The 20739-nt window shown below is 46.8% G+C and overlaps 1 protein-coding gene across 1 annotated transcript in view; it reads left to right on the forward strand.

Moving 5' to 3' along the window:
• The window catches only part of HPSE2 (heparanase 2 (inactive)), a 113659-nt gene that overhangs the window by 12146 nt on the left and 80774 nt on the right, over nucleotides 1–20739 (forward strand). Inside the window, exon 3 of the mRNA XM_049810782.1 lies at nucleotides 1251–1412. Coding sequence (XP_049666739.1) covers nucleotides 1251–1412 — 162 coding nt within the window. The remainder of the gene's footprint in view (nucleotides 1–1250; nucleotides 1413–20739) is intronic.

Here is a 20739-nt window from a genome sequence, read left to right on the forward strand (position 1 = left end):
GCCTGGGCAAGACAAGTGCAGTGACTCTAGGGTGAGGCTCAGAGACAGGAAGATGATGTGGCTTCCAGTCCTCCACCCCACCTTTGGAGGGGATTCTCTGCCAGCTGAAGACGTAGCAGAGCTTTGAACCCAGGTTTGCTGAACCTGGGATTTGACACCTTGAAAGACAGAAGCATGACCATTGGAAACAACTTTGGTGTTCCATGATGTGCGTAACAATAATGGAGCTGGAGAGTGTATGTGGAGCAAGATGTGACGCTCTTCTGACAATAAGCTCCTTCAGAAACTTTTAGCTAGACGGGAACTAAACCGAGCAAAGCGCAACCCCGTGATGCAAAGGGTGACCTCATGCAATGTGGTGGAAGAGCTCCAACTTCCATCCTTCCTTATCAGTGCTGGCTGCCTAAGGTTTTGTAAGAATTAGACACAGCATATGGTGCCTGTGGATCTGAGCATGCTACAGAGTTTATTAAACTCAGAAAAGGACCTTGCAAGGACTAGTTTGCACCACTCCCCTCCTGTTCAGACTGGACACATCTTACTTGATTCTTGTTCTGCCCTGCTACCCCCATCTTGCCATTTCCCCAGCAGGTGAGTAGTTCTGGGAGAGGAATATCATATTCATATTTCACAGTATGACTTAAAAAATGCTCATGTGAAGAGAAAACAATTGATAAATAATCCTCCTGCCTTCTGAATTGAATGTCAGGAGACAGAAGGGTACAGAGACCTGTTCAAAGAGTCATAAGCCATGCTGACCGAACTCTAGCTGTGATAGCTGCAGCGAGGATAAACAAGGTGAGAACAAGCCTTCTTCATCACCTTTTTGACAGGCAAGGCTAAATGGAAGCCAGGGGTCACCAGAATGGGATTTAGTCTTTTCTCATTATTTAGCATCAAACACACTAGTAACAGGGTCATAATATAAATGTTGGGAGACTTTTGCACTTTCCTGCAAGGGAGGATCACTGTAAGAGATCAGCTGCTAAGCAGGTGAAGGATGGAAGGGGTGGTAGGTTGTGTGAGCATATTGAAGTCAATGACTTGAGCTTCCTGTGGGAGAAAAGGAGACTTGAGCAAAGGAGGTTCATTGGATAGGTGCATCCAAGGGGTTTGGACCCCTTTTTTGGGTTGCTCGTGCTGAGTGATGGTTGTGTGGCTGTCATGTTGGCTGGTGCTGATCCAAGCGTCTGGTGAAAATCAAAGCTGAGGTTTGGCCATCTCCCTTTTTTCTTTCCCTTTTGCTGTAGACATTGTTCGCAGCGACATTGCCCTGGATAAGCAGAAAGGCTGTAAGATCGCCCAGCATCCTGACATAATGTTGGAGCTACAGAGGGAAAAGGCAGCTCAGATGCACTTGGTTTTGTTAAAGGAGCAGTTTTCAAACACATACAGCAACCTCACATTAACAGGTAAGGCTGCAAGACCAGCTCTGGAGCCAGGAGCTGGGGCTAGTTCTTGCTAACTCACAGGTGTGTTAAAAGCCTCGGGTGCTTCACCTCTGTATGAATCGGCATCTCTCTGGCTGCCTCTGTTTCCTACCAAGATTACTGGGTGCTGGGAGGGAAAGGACCTGCAGAAACCTGTGGTGGACTCATAAGGCCTCTGCAGCTGGCACCTACGCCGACACTCCAGATTTGGTGCCCCTGGACAGAACATTTTCTACAGTCTGACCTAAGCAGAATACCACAGCACGTGAAGTGCTGGAGAAATCTCCCTGCTAACTGTTCACGTCGATGGGGCTGCAGCAATTACTAAATTTGGAGTCCTTTAAGCTGCAGCTGATTTTTTTTTCTTTCCAGAGCATGCACTTTGTGTGAACCCAGTAAATATTAAAGAGCAAATATAAAGGGATAATGGCCCAGACAGAGATGAGAGGATACTCTTTTTCTGGCAACTGTTTGTATTATTCAGGGAACAGAATCTCAAAGGATGGAGGAGACTGCCACATTTTGGATACACATTTAATGGTGCTTGTAAAGGACTGATGTCTTCAGGCAGTGAGTGGGCAGAAGGATGGGATCCCAGCAGCCAGCAGTGTCCTTTCATAGCTGTTCTCCTTATCACTACAGCTGGATGAGCCACAGACGATGGGAAGGAGGAAGAGACTAATAAATCAAACAAGATCCCCTTCTTCTCTTGCTGGGTCCCTTTCTTATGAAAGGCAGGGAGGCATCTGATTTTTATGGGAGGGAGGGCCCCATGCTCTGGCTGGGGAGGAGATGGCAAGCCCTGTGGTGGCCCTCCCCTGCTGCTGGGCTGGGAGAGGCAAGCAGGTCCTGCATAACCTCCCCCCCTGCTGCTGTCCCTAATTCAGTGCCCAGCCCCTGCCTTGAAGTCAGCATGGGTCTGCGTCCTCGCCAGTGCAGCAGTGAGTTCTGGCTCTCCTGGGGACATCGGCTGTGCGGGACTTCTCAGGGACCCCACAGAGGTGGGATGGTGATACCAGGGCTGGCAGTGGACTCAGCCCAGGGGGCCGGTGGGCATCGGGGCCACGAGTGGCTGAATCGCATCATTCCTGAAAGCCCAGCATTTAAATGGGATCCTCAGAGCCGTTTCTCATTCTCTGTAACGTAATCCACTTGGCTGTTTATTCCCAGTACAACTGCTGGAATCAACATTGTCAGCTTTTCCCCTGACAACTTGCTTACTTTCCACTAAACAAACTTCCCTTGAGAAGAGAAGCCGCTCTCCCCTATCCTCCTTCCCTCGCTGCTTCAAAAGCTCTCCGGCATTGCTCACATTTTTTACAGAACCTGCAGAGCAGAGGTGCTACCTGGTTATCAGCTCAGTTCTTAGCCTTTCCAAGTGTGTTTACAGGATAGTTCAGAAGGTTTTAGCTCGAACTCTCCAGGGGGGAGAAAGCAATTTCACTGGAATATTACCCAAAGAGCTATTTTAATGTCCTTTAACTCCCTTTGAATGTGAGCAGAGCAACTTCATAATTGTTATGAAGTTTAATCTTTTATTTCATAGACATAGTCTGAGAACATGGACTCTAGACAGCTAAGCATAATATTTAACTGGAACTCTACTAACTTGTGTAAATATTTCCCTTCTCCGTGATGGATCTGGTGTTTGGGGTGGGCAGAGGGGGTTGTACATCTGTTGCAGAAGGGCATTCCTTACCTTCAAAATTCAATCAGCCAGAGTTTGCTTGAGGACTTCTTTTTGTTCTGCACAGTGGTTTTGTACAGTGCTGTAAGGAGTCCCCAGGTAGTGAGGCAAGGTGCAGGAGCCAGGATCCAAACCTGGTTTAGGGAGGGACAGTGATGGGCTGAGTTTGCAGGGATAGACTATCCGGGGACCCCTGAGAACAGGGTCTCCTCCTGGAGGTCTGTATCCAGGAGTCCTGTGGCCTCATGCAGTGCATGTACTGTGGATGACCCTCAGTACTCAGTGTCCAACCTAGACTGGAGGAATATTCAACCCCATGCCTCTGTGTAAGAGGGCCTCCTACTACTGCTAGCTCCTGCAGCACTTTAACTGTACCAAAAAAAGGTAAATGGAGTATCTTGCCCAAAGTTGTATGAGAATAAAGGTGCTTTATGATGGGATAGCTATTCTAGGAGAGCTTGGGAGTAGGAATACTGCTGTGAGGCATCTTTATTCCCATGCTACTACCACTGTAGTGATTTGGATTAAAAGTCCCCTTCTCTTCCTGCTCCTCCCAGATGACATTGTTATATGAACAACTTGAAAGACTGTAGATCAGGCCTCCCGTGCTGCCTGCAAGTGTGGGCAAGTGATACTGCCATCAAACTTTCATGCATTATCCTCATGGCTTTAAGAATGAAAGCTCTTAGAGTGCAGGGAGTGTGATTCTGCAGGCCCTGTGGCATCACTGTAAATCGGGGGCTTTTTCAAATCTATTCACCAGTTGCACGTGGTTCCCGGTGCGCTCCTTATCTTAGCAATCAGGCAGCATTGTGGTTTTGCACTGGGATTTAAGCTGCTACCAGCAGCAGGTACCTCCAAGGTAAGAGGGTGTCTTAAAATGAAATATGGGTTTTTTTGTGCTAAGACACAACTGAGACTGAGTGAAACCAGGCAGTCTTTCTGGCTCTTGTTCCTCCAGGAACACATGTTAGACTCTGGCTTAGGCCACTTTGGTTTCTCTAGGCAAGTACGAGCTTTCCTCAGCTCCTGTCTGCAGTCTTTCTCTTGCAACTTGTATTTGCTTTCTGTACATGATCTTTCTAGGCTTACGGAGCCTGCCTCACTGAGATGAGTGATAGTCTTTGATCTGTGACAGTACTATTTAAATACTGTATAACATTTTGAGGCTTATTAATCTTTGCTGCTTCCCCCGTGGTGCTCAGAGATAGGTATCTCATTTCACAGAACAGCATCTCTGATGCTCTCGGGTGAGCCCATGGTAGAGCAGGGGGAGAGTGCACAGCATCGTCTGATCTCCTCTGGGAACTGGCGCTCTCAGCTCAGCCCACAGTGGGATAGGGGAGGAGGAGTTTTTCTGTAGAAACACTTCTCTGTTCCTTCCCAGTAGGGTTAGGTGGAGCCAGGGGTGATTCTTTACGGCTTGTATCAGCTGGAGTAGAAGTTGCAATTGTCACAGCAGGCTCCTCTCCTTTATAGCCCTCAGGAGAAATGTCCAGGTGACAGTAAGGTGATTTTCGAGCCCTGGAGCTGAGGGTTGAATGTACAGCATTGGGCTGGCAGCAGGTGAGGTGTGAGGAACTGCTCAGGGCAGTGGAGACAGAACATGCATGCACGTTTTAGGGAGCGAGCTTGTGGGGAGTGGGGCAGCAGCAGGCAGAGCTTTGATAGATTAAATATGAATCCCTCCATCTGTGTTGCCAGTTTGGGCTGAGTTAAGGTACTGCATTTGTACTTTAAGAGACTGGATATCTTCAGGTTTCTGCACTGTTATTAAGTAAAGCCTGTTAAGCCCAATGGAAGAGGGAATTGCTCAGGTCAATAGACATATGTGAAAAACTGTCCCCTCCTGTATTTACGTGAAGTGTTAAGTGTAACCGAGCTTCCCAAGATACAAGTACGAACCATAAATTTCCCTCTAGGAGTTCCCGTCCTGAGGAAACAAAATAGTGCCCCACTTCTCATTCTGAACAGTGGAGAAACATCTCTTCTTTCTGCTCTACCTTCTGCCTGAAGCTACAATGCAGATTACTTCATTGCATCAAGAGACTAGTGATGACAGCTCTCCAGGCTGTCCTACCACACCACATCTGCACTGAAAAGCCAGTGAGGAGACTGCAGAGTGTGTGGTGGGAACCCTCCATCCTGTCACATCATGTGACACAACCTCCAAAAGCGGCGGTTAAGGGAGGAGACCCTCCCCACAGGGTACATAGTGCTCCCAGATGACCCTCTGTGGTCCCACCCTGCTGAGGGTGTTAGCAGTGGGTCTCTTCCAGCTGCACTGAGAGAGACTTGAGGGGGTTAAAATCAGGTGGGAGCTACCGAAGAGTGTATTTCACTGTCTGTGTCCAACATTGCAATCAGGTGTTTTACACTGGCATCCTATTACCCCTGTTAAGGTCATTAGATAACTTAAACTCTGCCATAACAGCAGTTATAAGCTCTGTGTGAGGCTTTCCTTGGAAAAGTCTACTTCTGGAGATCTTAGCAGCTAGGCAGAGACCCTCTTCAGCCAGGGTAAGTGGTATGGGTATGTGATGTGATGGTGAAGGAGGGTGCACACCAGCTTTTCCAAAGTGGGGATGCGTAATGGTGGGATGAGTGGAGCAAAGCAGAGCGAGGGGGAGCAGAGCGTGTGTGTGGCTACTGCAGAGCAACCATGCGTGGGGTGGCACAGAGCAGGGATGAGGGCAGTGTGTCTGCATTCTGCAAAACGAGTTTGCAAGTGAGAAGCTGCCCCACAGAAATATGTTTTTCTCCTCTCCCCTGAAGACAGCGAGAGCCACAGTTGTGCTTGTTCCTTGGCAGGGAATCACACAGCTCAGGTCAAGCACCTGTGACATTTGTGTTTCCTGCACTTGTGAACCTCCCCCAGTGGTTTTGTGATTTCTGCTGAATGCTGTGGCTCTGGGAGGTGGTGGTCCTGGAGCAGGACAGGTCTGCGGGGCCTGGGACCCATCCCATGGGGTGCTGGGTCCGGAGGGGACCGTGGCTCAGAGGCTGCCCTTGCGAGGGGGTCTGTGGAGAGAGCAGGGCACGGGACTGGGTGTGCTTTTGGTGCCTGTGCTGCTGGGCAGAAAGGCTGTTCTGCTTGCTTTTGCTGGAGTGTTCCCTAGATATATGGTTTTAACCCCAGTTACAGCTAACTCCATGGGGCTGGAGGAGGGGGCCACCTTGTCAGATGGGACCTGGGAGGGTTGTTGCAGAGGTAAGTGCAGCTTCCTTGCCTTTTTGGCAGCTTGTTTGGGATCAGCAGCCTAAACATCCTGTGGTCTGCACAGCAGTGATATCTATCATAGCTGTTTTACTGGGTGCTGCACCAGGGTGGTCCGTGCTGTGCTTGCTCTCCAGCTTTCCTTCAAGGAGAGCACTCTCTGGGGCTGTGTAACAGGCCTGAGAGTGGCTTTCAGATCAGGCTATCTGCCCTTCTGTCCATTGCAGGCCCTTACGTTATACACGTTATCCGCAGCCTTGTATAAAATGGATCTGAAAAGGACCTCAAGAGGGCATCTTCTAGCCTTTTCCGTGACAAATCAGCTGTACCTGGTCTCTGCTTGGGGAAAGGTGTATAAGGAGAGGCAGTATCTTTTATGTGACCAGCTGATACAGCTGAAAAAACAGACACACTTTGGGGTGCTTGAACCCTTTGCTGGGACTGAAGAAGAGAAAGCCTCATTCAGAGCTAAATACCCAGTGAAAATAATTTCTAAGGGTTTGTCTCTTTGATTAGCACAACTGGGGTACTGGTGGAAAAGTCATGTCAGCAAGGGGAAGACAATAATGTCATCAGTCCCTATGGGAGAGAGAGAGGGAATTGCTGTGAAACCCTGGGGGGGTTACTGGGAGGAAGGGACCAGAAAAATTGTAATATGTTGTTAAAACAATATCTGTACTGAACCCATAGTTAATGACCAGCAGAGTTGCCAGGTCCCTTTGGATGATGGTTTGCAGGTGTCTTCTGAGACCTCAGCATCAGAACTGAGGGGACGGTGCTAGGAAAAATAAACCATGGAAAACAATCTCTTGTAACTGAGTATTTTTGTGCCATTATCAGTTGTTTATATGAGCTCATTCTAACGCGAAGTGGCTGCTTGTTTTTACCACACAGCTTTCTGAGTGTGTTTGGTGCGTAGCTGAGATATATTGTGTTCCTGGGCATGTCTGTGTAAAGCCAGCAGGTTGTTGGGGCTCAGTGGCCAGGCACCAGCATTGCCCAGGTTGTGGGGACATCACGGTTAACTGTTTCAAATGATATGGCTTTATCTTTGTTCTGAAATGTCCTGTGATGGGAGTGATGTACCCTCCCTCAGCAATTGGCTCTAGGGCATAATTATCTATATCATTATGGAGTTGGTGTTTTTAAAATCTCTTGCTTCAATTTAAGCCCATTACAGCATGTCCTCTCCCTGTGGACATGGAGAGCAGCTTACAGCACTCCTTTCCTCTTTGCAGAAATCTTTTACATATTTGAGGCTTGTTATCATGTTTCCCTGAAGACTTTTGTTCTCTACACTGAACAACTGCCTTTCATTTGCTCTTTCCTCATGGCCATGTTATTTTCAAGTTGAATGACACATGCGTGGTTGATTCTGCCTCTTGAGGTCCCTTTCAGCCCTCTTTAAATTTTTTTGTGGTTCTGTGTTTTGTTGGGGTCCCTTGGGCTCTCTCCGCTTGGTCTGGGCTATTTTTGAAGTGCATTGATTTGAAATGTGCCCAGCATTGTAGCCAAGGCCTTTCTTGATTGAGAAGAGCAGCAGGGTTATTTCGTGTATCTTGTGCATGACACTCCTGTCTGTATACCCCTGCATAATCATGGATTTTTTTGTTACAGTATTGCTTGTTCATGCTTGCACTTTTGTGTACTATTTCCCAACCAGCTGTGCGTTCCCCGTATGGAATTTCATCTAGAGTCTATTTTCCAAATTTGCAAATTAAAATGTTATATGAAACTGAAGGTAAAGCCTTGCAAAAGTAGAGGTACATAACATCTGTTGCCTCTATCTCATGTACAAGACCCTTTTGCTCTGTCAAAGAGAAGGCAGGTTGGCTTCATGTGGCAGGTCTATTGCTTCCAGCCCTTCCTTGCAGATGGATTGTTTGATGATTTTTCAAAATTTTTCCAGGAATTGAAGTTATGTTGACTGGCCCACAGTTTTCTTGAGTTTTCAACCTGTTGAATATAGCCACTATATTTGCTCTTTTCCAGTCCTTTGAAACCTCATTTGTCTTCCAGAAATTCCCAGAGAGAGTTGCCGATGGACCTCAGCCTATCTGATGACATCAAACTTCAGTAATCTTCATTCTGCTCATGTGCTACTATGCCTCATGCTTCTACTCTGCTGCTTTTAATTGCATTGACTTTGTGGTCTTAGTTATCCTTTTTCATGAAGTCTGACACAACAAAAGCATTAAATATTTCAGCTTGAACTCTGATTTGTTGGCTATTGTGAAATTGTGTCCCAATTTATACCTCTTTGCTTCCTGAGACAGCTGTGAGCCAAACCCCTGGGATCCCCCGCCTCCTCTTACCCTAATTAGTAGTTTTACAACTTGTTGTGTGCTGACGGCATTTGTGTGTGTGTGAGAGAGGTCATGAAGGTGAATCTCTTTTTCAGGTGACACTCTCTAGTCTGTTAAGCAACACTTTGGCTTTCTCATTATCTGATTTGGTTATTGCTTTTGTAACTGTGGGGGACGTGGCTTCTTATGACGTGTTCGGTAGTTATTAAATTCAATTTACTGTCCAATTTAACTAGCCTCACAAGAGAAGATATTTTATAAATTGTGTATCTTAAAATTAGCAATTATATGTACATTATAATATGTAATGTCATTACCAGAACCAGCCAGTTCTGGGTGCTGTGTAGAGAATAAAGAAAACACATAAACCTAACAGAAAACAGATTTCAGGGGGATGGGGGAGGGCTGACATGCACTAACAGCTTCGGAAGGGCTTGTGGTGTGTTCAGTGGCATAAACCAATCTATTAACCTTTTCTCCCTGCTCAGGAGGTGATGAACTCTTTGGTCTGTCTCTTCCCACCGATGTAGTTATCAAATGTCTTCTCCTTACTGCTGGTGATCCCTGCTGCGAGCGCTTTCTGTTGAACACTTGGCTCTTTTGCTCTGTCCCTCTCTCCTGGTGCCGTTCCTTTGTGCTCATCTGCATCAGCCTGATGGAGTTTCCATTTCTCCTTCGTGTGCTGCAAGCCATGGAGGAGTCTGTGATTTACCCTTACCGTACCCCCACACTAAGATAATTTGCATCTGCTCCCTTCCCTTACTGTGTGTTTACAAAACACCGTCTTTCCTGAACTCCCTTTTCATTCTGCATGAAATCTCACTTGCCAGCCCTCTGAGTTTACCGAAGCCTCTGTCCTTACTTACAAAGCGCTGTTTTCACTCTGCCGCTATTTTCCCTTCTATTCCTAACAAGTACAAACACCCGTTTCGGGCTCCTTTGCCCACAGTGCTTTCCACCTTCGTGGTTTTTCCCAGTTTTCCTCTGCTGATGAGAATCAAACCTCGGGGAGCCTCTTTCCTAGATTTGTTCCTGTCTCTTCTTTCACAATTTTTTTTCTCGGTGCATTCCAGGAACTTGATGCAAGGCTGTGTCTGATGTCTTCCTTTCCCAGCAAATGTGTGGGCAGTTAAGGGTCCCTAATTACCAGTGGGTTCTGTGTTTCAGATGCTCCCAATAAGCCTGTGCTTCTGATCTCCCCTATTTCGTAGCCTAAAGCAGACCCCCAGTGTGCCAGTGTCTGGGCTCCTTCCACTCTTACGTTTCACAAGAGGTTTTTATACCTGCCCTTTGTACTACTGAATTTCAACTCCTGTTTTTATGCTGGACCCCTAGGTAATCCAGATTTTCTTGTGTGGTGTTTCTCATCCTCTGCTGGGCTGATGATAACTTTCCTCTTTTTCAGTGTTGCGCTTACCTCTGACTTTCAACCCCTGGAGCTTCCTTTGTCTCTCCCCATCAGGTTAGAAACCCCCTCTCCCCCCACGCTAATGTAACGTCTATGAGCAGCAGTCGAATCTTGTGGATTTTCCTCTTTCATAAGCTGAATAGATTTGGCTCCTTAAGCTTCACTTTGCCAAAGTCCCTTCGTAGCTCCTCCTTTGTCCTATGGCCGTGCAGGACAGACTTTTCCATCCTGGAGATACGAGCTCTATATTGTTTTCCCGTACGTGTATTATCTTGCGCTTGGCTGAATTAAAGCACGCTTGGTTGGACGGTGGCCATTTAGCCATACAAATCTGTACAAAGCCATACACAGGGTAAACGGGGGCTGTTTTGTTTGTTATTTAGTAAGCTGTGTTTGTGCTATCTGCAGTCTGCCTCTAAGGATCTTAAATTTATATTTATCTGAATGATTGGTAAAACCCCTGCATCCTGTGGGATGGGAAGCAGGCAATGGATACGCTTTTGTCTCATCAGCCACTTCTATCCATCTAGTTACACCAAATTATTTCTATTAACGCAAGTTCTTAAATCAAGCTGTAACATCAGTTAGACAGGACTTGATTCTGTACAACATATGCTGGCTGGTAATTAGCTGAGACATGAATATAATGAATTATCAGTAGATTCTCATATTGGCTTTTAATTACTCTGTCTAGTCTGCTGTCAGGCTGACTGGCTGTCGCTCCCTAGGTCAGTTAGTCCTGCCTAAGCACCGGCATGGGGTTAGGGCTCTCCTACCCTTCTAGAATTACTTGGCATTCCAAGATTTATTAAAAATTAGCATCAACAGGTCAGAGATCTCCTTGGCGCAATCGGAGGTGCAAATTATCCAGGGTGGGTGATTTAACAGTGTTTATCTAAAGCAGATGTTATCTAATACATCTCTTGGTCATTAGTAAACTGTGAAGTATATCATCTTCTTATGAGTTCATCATCATATCTCTTTCCCAAATACAGAACACATATATTTATATTTTTGTAGTTACATTGGTAATTTTACTGTGTGCACAAAATAATGGATCTATGTCTCTGTTCACATTTCCCTTCTTTCCTCTATATTTAAATTCCCACTATTAACTCAGCAAGGCACGAATTTTTCCATCTTGTTTTTTAAATACTTCATTAATTTTCTAGACTTAGTAATTTGTGGTTGGTTGCCATTTCTTTAGCTTTACGATCATGGCTTATGTTGTTTTCTATTATTGCTGTCTATACCACTGCAGAAGAATGGGTTTCCAGCCAAAATCCCCTTCCAGCATGGTGGTGGAATATGCTGATTTTGGCCATCTGAACCACCTAAAAACAATGCAAAAAACCCCCCCCTTTAAATATTCCTTTGGATTCTTTTGTCCAGTATTTTCTTCCCAATAATCTAATTAGATAATTTTTCTCAGCCTGGAGAAGCTGAAGCACCTTGTGTGTGTATTTCTGACTGGGGTTATGGTCCCAGTAGCTTTTCTCAAAAGCGGACAGAGCAGGGAACTCCGTGTGTGGTGAGTTCTCTGCGTTTTTAAAATAATTTCTGGCAAATTGTGACATAGCAACAAACGTCACTGCAGTCGGAGGAGTATCGCCAGCTTCAGCACTCCAGTCGCCATCCCTATGTATTTGCTCCCCATGAAAAATAACAGGAATGGTTATTTACATGCTGCTGGGAAGCCTGCAGCTGGGAATCGGGGATGCGTGGCTGTGGTGTGCAGGATGCATCTCTGACAGACCCACGCTTTGTGGCTGGGCTAACTCATGGAGAAAACAGAGGAGAGGGGAGAAGCATGGTTGGTAAACCTGGCTTGGCGGGGAGCGATGGGGATAATCTCTGTGGCCGGACCCTGGCTCCTGCCTGCCCCGCGCTGCTCGGTGGGGGCACTGCCTGCTGGTGGGAACGCAGTTTGGTTCCCAAGGCTTGTTCTCCAGTTGCTCACTCTAACCCCTTTTCCATCTGTCTGTTCATTTATTATTTACTGCTTTCTCTTGCTCTTTTCTTCGTTAGCTGGTTCCCGATGCTCCTGGCTTGGGAAGGGTCGGTCTTATGGGGAACACGAGGGCAGCAGCAAACGCCGCTGTACTGCTCCTCTGCCAGCCTTCCTTGTCGCGGGGACAGGAGTGTGTGGCATGCACAGTTAATTAAATTCTTTAACATTTTTCCAAGTTGAGAAAAGGGTCAAAATCCTGGAAATAAGAGGTTCTTGGAGTCCCCCATGCAGTCCACGCTCTGCTTTTTCAGAGGCTTGTACTGGGGATGGATACACTCGGGTGGGAGAGTAACGTGAGAGCCTGTGGATATGCATGCTTTGTGCAGCTAAAAGCGGTGTGGGGAAGAGTGAGGTTACAAGGTGTTCAAAAGAAATTTTGGATCTCTCTTTACTTCATTAAGTTTTATATTGGGTTGCTGTGCCAAGAGACACAGTCATTGACTTTCTTGAAAAAATGAAAAAATCCATGAATTTAAATACTCTTTTCTTTTTTTTTTTTTTTTTCCTGTTGAAAAGGTGGCAAAAGCAAAGGTTTTGTAGGGGAAACTGAAACTGGTTCAAATATAATTCTATTAACTAATTAGGGGAACCCTGGAAACGGGGCTGAGACTTGCAAGCCTTTTTTCTTCTCTTTGCTGGGGCACTCCAAGAATCGGATCACCTGGGGAAAGCATGTTTAAGAAATACCAGATGGTCTTTGCGATGCTCCAGCTGTGGACAATCACTCCCAGCCAGGCAATCTGCCTTGCTGTCGAAGCCCTCTAAAACTGTGCTGCCCATTTGTCATGCTTCTCCAATTGCAGTGCTCTGGATAGCTTCTTTTTTCCTTGTCTGGCTCTTCCTTTCCAATTTTTATCACCCACCCCCTCCATGAGCTAATGTAGTAACATCCCTTCATTGGCTATAAATCCATTGAAGAGCCATATATAAAATATTACTTTGTTAGGGAAGATTGGGAAACATCTGTTTTTTACCCGTAAGAGTCAGTCTCTACTTGTCTCGTATGACGATGTGACTATTTATACATTTGTAAAGTAAAAAGAAGGAGAGAAAGATGGGAATCCTAGAAACAATTTGAGTGGAGCCTCTAAACGAAGGAAACTGATTCAGCTCTGGGATTTGTTTGGAGGCTAACGCTGGGGGGGGGGGGAGGAGAGCGGGAAAAGGGGGAGCACAGGCCAAGAAATTGCTTAGATGTCTCACGGAGTAACAGTTGTACCGACTGCAGAAGGTCCTTCTGGAAACCTTTTGATCTTGTATAACTGTTCCTAGGTGCTCCCCAGCACATACCTAGGAAAGCTGTGGCTCTAAGCCGTTATGTATTATCCACTACATAGAACAGGAACCTGGGAATGGTGACAGTTCGTTAGATCAGGAGGGGACTATAGCCACAGGGGTGTACACGCATAGCAGCAAAAGTACGTACCTATGGAGGCCTTGCATTTAGGTCGGTATGCCAGGGCACGATGTCTGAGCCTGCTGGCATGAACTGCCTCTTGCCCAACCTCCTCAGCACTAGTGCCTTGCAGAACTGTCTGCTTTTGCTCACGTGTATGGCACTTAACCTACGTCTCCATCCTCTTGCAGGACAAAGGGGTTGGTTTCTGGGGGGACTTGGGGAGGGCTGACTCCGAGTACCCCAAGGTAGCAGTGGTGTGAGAGCAGGATGCTGAGGGTGTATTGTGCCTGCCATGGGGTGTGTGACGTGAGAGCTTGAGGGGGGGATATGGGGCCTCTGGGCTTGGTGTGGGAAGGCTGTCCCAAGGAGCCAGCCAGGCTTGGGACGCTTTGTTCGTGCTGCTGGCATGAGCCACAGAGCGAGCTGTTCTGGCAGCCGTGCTGAGGTTGCAAAGAACGAGTCTGTGTGAGGAGGGCACTTGGGAGCGAACAAGGGAGGATGCCGCCTGGGGCGAGCGGGGACATTGCACCTCCAGAAGGCTGCCTGTGGTGCTGGGTACCTTGCATGCCAGGCAGCTGCACTGCCAGTGTCTGAGCCCCTCCACAGGTGAATATGGAAGAAGAAAAAGGAGATTTCAGTGCTTGCATGCAGGTGGTGGCAGGGTTTGCCAGGTGGCCCATGCCACAGCTACTTTCTGTTCCCTGCAAGGCTGGCATATAGGAACAAAGTCCCAGAGCTGCTACTGATAGATGCCGTTCCATGCAGCTCTCCTTTCCTGGCCAGGTTCAGTGCCCTCAGCTTGCCCCTTTGCTGCACAAACATGAAATCCTGCTCTCAGTTCTCCTCTCCTCAGGGTTAGGGGTTGCTGTGTTGGTTTGGACGCAGCTCACCCACCTGAGGTGGGGAACGCCCCAGAGGGGAACTCTTCCCTCCCTCTGCCAGCCAGCCTTGCGCATTCCACGTAGCCTCCACGATGGACAGCTGCCTGCTCTTCTCCGCCTGGCCAAAACCAAACTCCGTGTGTGTCTCCCCTGCCGAGCCCGCTCATGCCTTTCTGCAGGGCTGTGGTTGACAGCTGCGTCTTCCCTGCGGCCTCGTAACGCGCTTGCGCTGCTCCCTCCCCGCTTCTCCCACACACTAGCTGCTGTGCTGCCGCGCGGGAGCTCAGCCTGTTCTGATGGTTATCTGCCCTCGTCATAGCCTCGTGGCCCTTCTGCTTGGCTTTTGCAGCTTTTCCTCTTTCAGGCTCGCTCTCATTCTCCCTCCCATGGTGTCACAGCAGCCTCTCTTGCTAATCACACCTTGAGCCCTCTTTTCTTCCCTCTGCCCAGTTGGCTGCCCGGTTGGTGTTGAGCTACGCTCCAGCTCCCCTGGCGCTGGTAAAAGATCCCGAAACCACACGCAACACCCACCTCCACCTGGTGCAGCTCCCCTGTAATGCTAGTGACAAGTAGAAGGTTATTTTTAAATGGTAAGGTATTAAATAGATATTGCTGCTCTAACACCTGCTGTGTCTTTGTCCTCTCTGTGCCAAAGCCTTCAGTTATCTTGCATGGCGTGTCAGGGGACTGGTGTGAATCTACTGCTTGGTTTTGGCAAGCTCCTGTGGCAGCAAGCCCTGTACAGCTCCAAGCTTGGAAGTGGCGCCTGATAGTTTTACAGGTGAACACACGTTCATGTGTTTTGATACTGGGTATAAATTCAGACTTTACAGGATTAAAGACTGTAGGCTAAATCTGAGGTGGAAGCGGACAATGAAAAAGAAGTTGGAGATGTTGCAAATAGCTGGGTGGGCATGACCCACGTGAGCAGAACAGCAGCTGGGAGGACAGGCACAAACAGAGCCGTCTAAGGGTCAATGGGAAGCTCTGATGTTGGAGATGGTATTGGTGAGGCAGTGTTGGGCACCATGTCCAGTTTTCTTTTCCATTTTAACAGAGAAAAGATGCTGTATAGTTGGAAAAGATTCAAAAAAGAGCAATAAATGTGACCAAATCCTGGAAATATGGAGCTATAGACAAGGTTTTAGTAAGATTCATCTACTTAGGGAAAATTAAAAAATAACTTGATCATAATGTACAAGTACCAACAAGGGGAAGAAAAAGTTCGGAGCAAATAGATTGAAATGTTAGCAGAGAAAGGCACAGAGAGAAGCTATGATTTAAAGCCTAATGCAGGACAACCTTGGGCTAATAATGTGCAGATTTATAATGCTGAGAATAAAAATGGGAATGTTTCTACCTAGGTATGAGGTGGATTAACAACCACTGTCAGCCTGAAAGCCAGACTCCTGCTGAAATGGTTTCAGACAGAAGTTATGGATTTTTGTGTAGTAATTACTAGGTTAGGTCCTCTAACCCCTATTGAGCAAGAAGCAAAACTATGTTCTATTAAAGGTCCTTTCCATCCTTATAATCTGAATAAATGCGTAACATGAGTGTTGTGTCTCCTAGAGAACAGGTGGTGGCAGGAATTAATTGATCCCTGAAACCAAACCGAATTTGTTAACCTTTGCTAGTAACTTGGCCAAATGGACCTTTCACTCTGCCTGGAACAAAGCTGAGCTTGGACTACAGGCTCCAGTCCTATCCTGGTTAGGAGAGGAGTTGAACTTAGTCCCTGCCTAGGCCAGAACCTGCCTGGCTTTGGTGTGATGTGCATTGGTACTGGAAGAAAGATCAAGTTTAGGTCGGGTTTTTTTGGCCAGAAAAGGAAAGCTTAGCTGCTTATCCTTGCCATGACCACCCCCAGGGAGGAGCTGATGTTCTGACCAGGACAGCGGGGCAGTCTTCACTCCCTGCCACCAAATCCTTCCTTGAAACAAGATCCAGAGACCAACCAGCTGAAATGCAAGAGCTTCCCCAGGTGGGACCTATGTTTGATACAGTAGTCTTTATTTTCCTGCTTTATTTTAAAGCTTGTTCGTTCCCCCCAAAAAGAGATTTAGCAGATATTTCATTGAATAAATGTAGCAGAGCTACTTCTGAACTTTGGTGTCCAAAAGTTCATTTATGATCTTGCTGTATATAAATTCCCAGATCTCGGGTTTTGACACAGAAATAGTCTTCATTTGATAGAATGTTACAAATTCAAGTTTCAGAAATTATCCTCTTGAGCCATCTCTGTGGTGTTTGGCACCACGACAAGTCATTAGTCAATCCTGAAATAGTCATCAAGCAGAAAAACAGCTTATTTTATATACTGTTTCTTAGAGAGTTAAATATTTCCACATATTCAGGCTCTGATTGGAGTCTTGGATCATTTCCAAATGTTCAACCTGTAAAGATATTTGAGAACCCCAGGACTTAGGCTCTTTCCAAAAAATGATAGATTTCACTTGAATTTTCACAAATGGAAAACCACAACTCCCCATAGCTGCAAAGAAGCAGCTGTCATACCAGGTATGGAGTATGAGAAAACACTTTTTAAAAGCTTCAGGGACTTCCCATTATCTGGAAGTTTTTAGCGCTCTTAAAATTTGCGAAGAAAACAGCGTTTTTTTCCGGCACAGCGTTGCCTCAGATAATCGGCCGCACCTGTTTGGAAGCGGTGCTTCACGTTGTTCCCTTATACAGACCCTTGCACGTGTTTCTGTTAATTTTTCCTAGAAACCCAAGTGTCAACAAATCAGAGCCCCTGCATTGCAACTCTGTGCAAAATCCCAAATTGGTGTGTTTCTGAGCATTTTGCTGTGGAAAGTCTGTGGTCTGAGTGACTCAATCGACTTTGGAGTTTTGAAGTTGAAATCCTGAAGTGTGGGGATACAGGCGAAAAGCTATTGAAGAAATCAATAGCTCCAAACTAACAGCTCCAAATCTAACATTCTGCTGTTGCTTGTTGCTCCTCTCTTAAAAAAAAAAAAACCCCGAAAAACAAAAACCCCACACCAAACCAAAACAAAAGGCAATTTTCCAATTCAGAAATTGGGATGGATTTTGGTAATGGTAATGGGCTTGTTTTGGGAAGGGTTAATTTTTGGTGTGATTCAGTGCAGACATGTGATGAGAATTTGGGAAATGAGGAGTTAAGTCATGATGATGTAAATCATTGTTCCACATTTAAAATAATAGTGCTTGGATAATTCTGATGTTGGGGCTTCTGCTTTTATTGGCTGAGAGGTTGCCAAAACATGTGTGTGTTGCTCTGAATTGGTAAATGATTCCTATTTATAGGACAGGTGTCTTCTGATGTCCCAAGTTCAGTCTGTTCCGTAATCCCAGATCCTGTTTCTGATCTACATTTAATAATGTGTGACAGAAGAAGATAGGAACCTTGCAGACCAAATCAGGCTAGGAATGTTTTGAATTTAGCTCTGCCCAGCTCTGTCCGCTTGTTACGCAGGGTATCTTTTCATAAGGGACTCGCCCTTCTAAAATTAATTTTTTGGACTTATCTTTTCTTTCTGAAACACATTGTCTTTTGGCTCGTTTACATGCAGCCCAAAGGCTGCTGACTGTGCCAGTCTCCTTCCTTTGCGCTGACTCAAGAGGAAAAATGCTTTCTTACATATATTATTTTTCTAATGCAGGAGCCGCAGTGAGGCAGGGCTGCAGGAAGGGACGTGGTGGCAGAAGCAGAGTTGAGGTGTCCATGATGGCAGTCATGCAAATAAACCCTTGTGTTTCCACCAGCATCTGAATTAAACAGTGCTTTACAGCTATTGGTTTGGGCTACGCAGTATCATCGAACAAAGGGTCAGACTAGTTGCAATTAGTTATGTGGCCATCAGAATGACTCTTTCCTCTTATCTTGTAAGCTGGTGGGGGAAATGAGGACAGACCCAGTTACTGTGATGCTTATGCTTCTGCTCTGGTCATTATACTGCATTTTGAAAATAAGTATTTAAAAAAAAAACAAAAAAGCTTCCTCAGCTTGAAATTACTGTGGAGCCAATGGAGGTGTTTGTTAAGGGGGCAGCAAAAATATGACCGAGATCCTCTTCTACAGAGGAGTGCAGGCTTTGGAGCTGGGGGTTCAAAAGAGGCACAGGCTGTTGGGAGGAGGGAGAGAAATGCAGGTTCCCAGGCAGGGGAAGCTCTTGAGATGCCTAATTCAAGGGAAGAGGTGCAGCTGCAATGCTGGGGACCGGGGTGGAGGGAGGAAGGAGTGGAGCTCCCTGCCGTTTCTGCTGACCCATCACCCTGTGGTCTGGCCACTGCAGAGCTAGGGCCTGTCATGGTGTGTCTGGCCATCGTTTAGGATGGGAAAAGTACCAAGGAGTCCCAGGCAAGCATGCTGCTGCAGGGTGGGTCGGCAGAGCGGTTTGCGAGGAGCAGCTTGCCGTCAGCCAAGCGCTGAAGATACCATCGTGCCAGAAAAGGAACTGGGTCTGGGGGGAGGTGGAGGGGGCCATGAGAACTGGATGGGAGGTTTGGCTCTTTTTCAAGCAGTTCCTGAAGCCAGATTAGTCCTCTTTACCAGCTGGTGTGAGATGTTAGGTTTGTGTTATTTCTGGCAGCCCCACGGGGACTGGGAGTAACTCCATGCCTCGTTTCTCTTTGCAAGGACAGGATAGTCCAGAAGCAGCACAAGCTTTGTGTTCCTGTCCCCAAGAGATGCCAATGCTGGTTTGCCCTCAGGAAGAAGGTGTGAGGAGAAGGGCCCAGGCCGCCATGCCTGTCTTTCACCTCTGATGCCACCAGCTTCCTCCACTGGCCGCACCTCCTGGGCTAGGCTGCTTTTCACATGACCATCTGTCCAGGTTTCCCCAGACTGTCCTCTTCTCTGTCAAGCCACATTTGGGGGATTCAAGTGTCTCCTGGCCTTGCCCGCTGCTGTGCGTGCACAGAGACTCTGACTGGACTGTCCCGTGTCTGGGAAGCCCAGATGCGTCCACAGATGCAGGAATCCTGACAGGCTGCCAAACGTCTGGAAATGTAGGATGTGCCCACATACGCACATAGGAGCCTTGAGCTGCTGCTTGTCTGGAAATCGCTGGTACGTTTATGTGCAAGGGATTGGACACTCTTGGGGAATTTTGGATGGGCCAACTACATGTGTTACGCAATTGCTTTTAGTGCACTTGAAGGAAATGCAAGATCTTGAAGAGGAATTGGTCTGTGTGTCCGAGCCTAGTATGTTCCCAGAGGTTTAGGACTAGGTTTGTTGTACATGTACAGACTGCTCCGTACAAGCGTGCATACTTTGGACATGCCTGCCAGACTGTCCTAGACCTTTACGTTCCCTTCCTAGATGGGGGTATTTTCCATCATGATCGGTAGGAAGGCCCTCTGTGTCGTGGTCTTGCTTTGAGGCAAGACCTTGTATTTGTCCTGTGCCTAAAATTCCTTTTTCTGCCTGAGCTTTGCCTTTCCTTTTTGGGCTCCTCCATCCTCTTTCTGCATAGGTCCCCACAGGGATCTGTACCTTCCCACTCCATTTTGCAGCAGAAAAGAGCAGAGGCTGCCGGACATGGAGATTAACACACGTCTGACATGCTGCTCACTTGCATTTAGGACATGGAAGGACTGTAACTTGAATGTAAGTTGCTGTGTTTGCACTGTGGCTTTTCTGGACCAGGGTCCCAGATTTTTGTGACAGGCTGGAGAAGGAAGGGAAGGAAGGATTAATAGCTTTCTCTCCTAGATTCAGGCAAAATGCAAGCAAATTCACCAAATTTTCTCTCTGGCACTTCTTCACTTTCCATTTACAGGGCCATGGTATTTTGTCCTCGCTCTGGAAGTGAGCAAACCTGCTTTCCCATAGCTGCTGTCGTGTGCAGTGAGTGGTGGATGCCTCCCACCTTCCTGAGAGCTGTTGGGTGACATGCCCCCAGCGTGGCTAGCGCAGAAGCCACCTCATTCCCTGAGCCCCTGTTCTGAAGTGACCAAACTCCCGATATATTCCCTTCTTGTTCTTCTGGAAAACAGATTTGTTCTGGCATTCGCCCTTGTCCGCACGCTCCCCCTAGTGAATTCCAGGGTTAAAAAATCACATAGGCTTTCGGTAAGAGCTGCCTTGCTTGTCATTTAATGATTCCACCTCTGAACTAGGACCCTGCTGCTTCACTGGCTGCCTTGACAATATCTCATTTGTCTTTTCTTCTTTTATTTAGCTTTTCCTACATTTTTCGCACATTCTGTAGATTCTCCTGCATTCCAAGTGTCTTATATTTTCATGCCTCCTTTTATCTCTCTATTCATCTATCCCAGCATAGGCAACAGAAATGCTAAGTCCACATAATCTGTAGAAAGCATGAACTGGGTTGTTAGACATTTTCCAAACATTACACTTCATGGAAACATTTTCCTGTAAGATGTAGAAATGAAACAGCTGTCTCGC

The sequence above is a fragment of the Accipiter gentilis genome, chromosome 9, assembly GCF_929443795.1.
Source record: "Accipiter gentilis chromosome 9, bAccGen1.1, whole genome shotgun sequence".
In the NCBI taxonomy this organism is placed as follows: Eukaryota; Metazoa; Chordata; class Aves; order Accipitriformes; family Accipitridae; genus Astur; species Astur gentilis.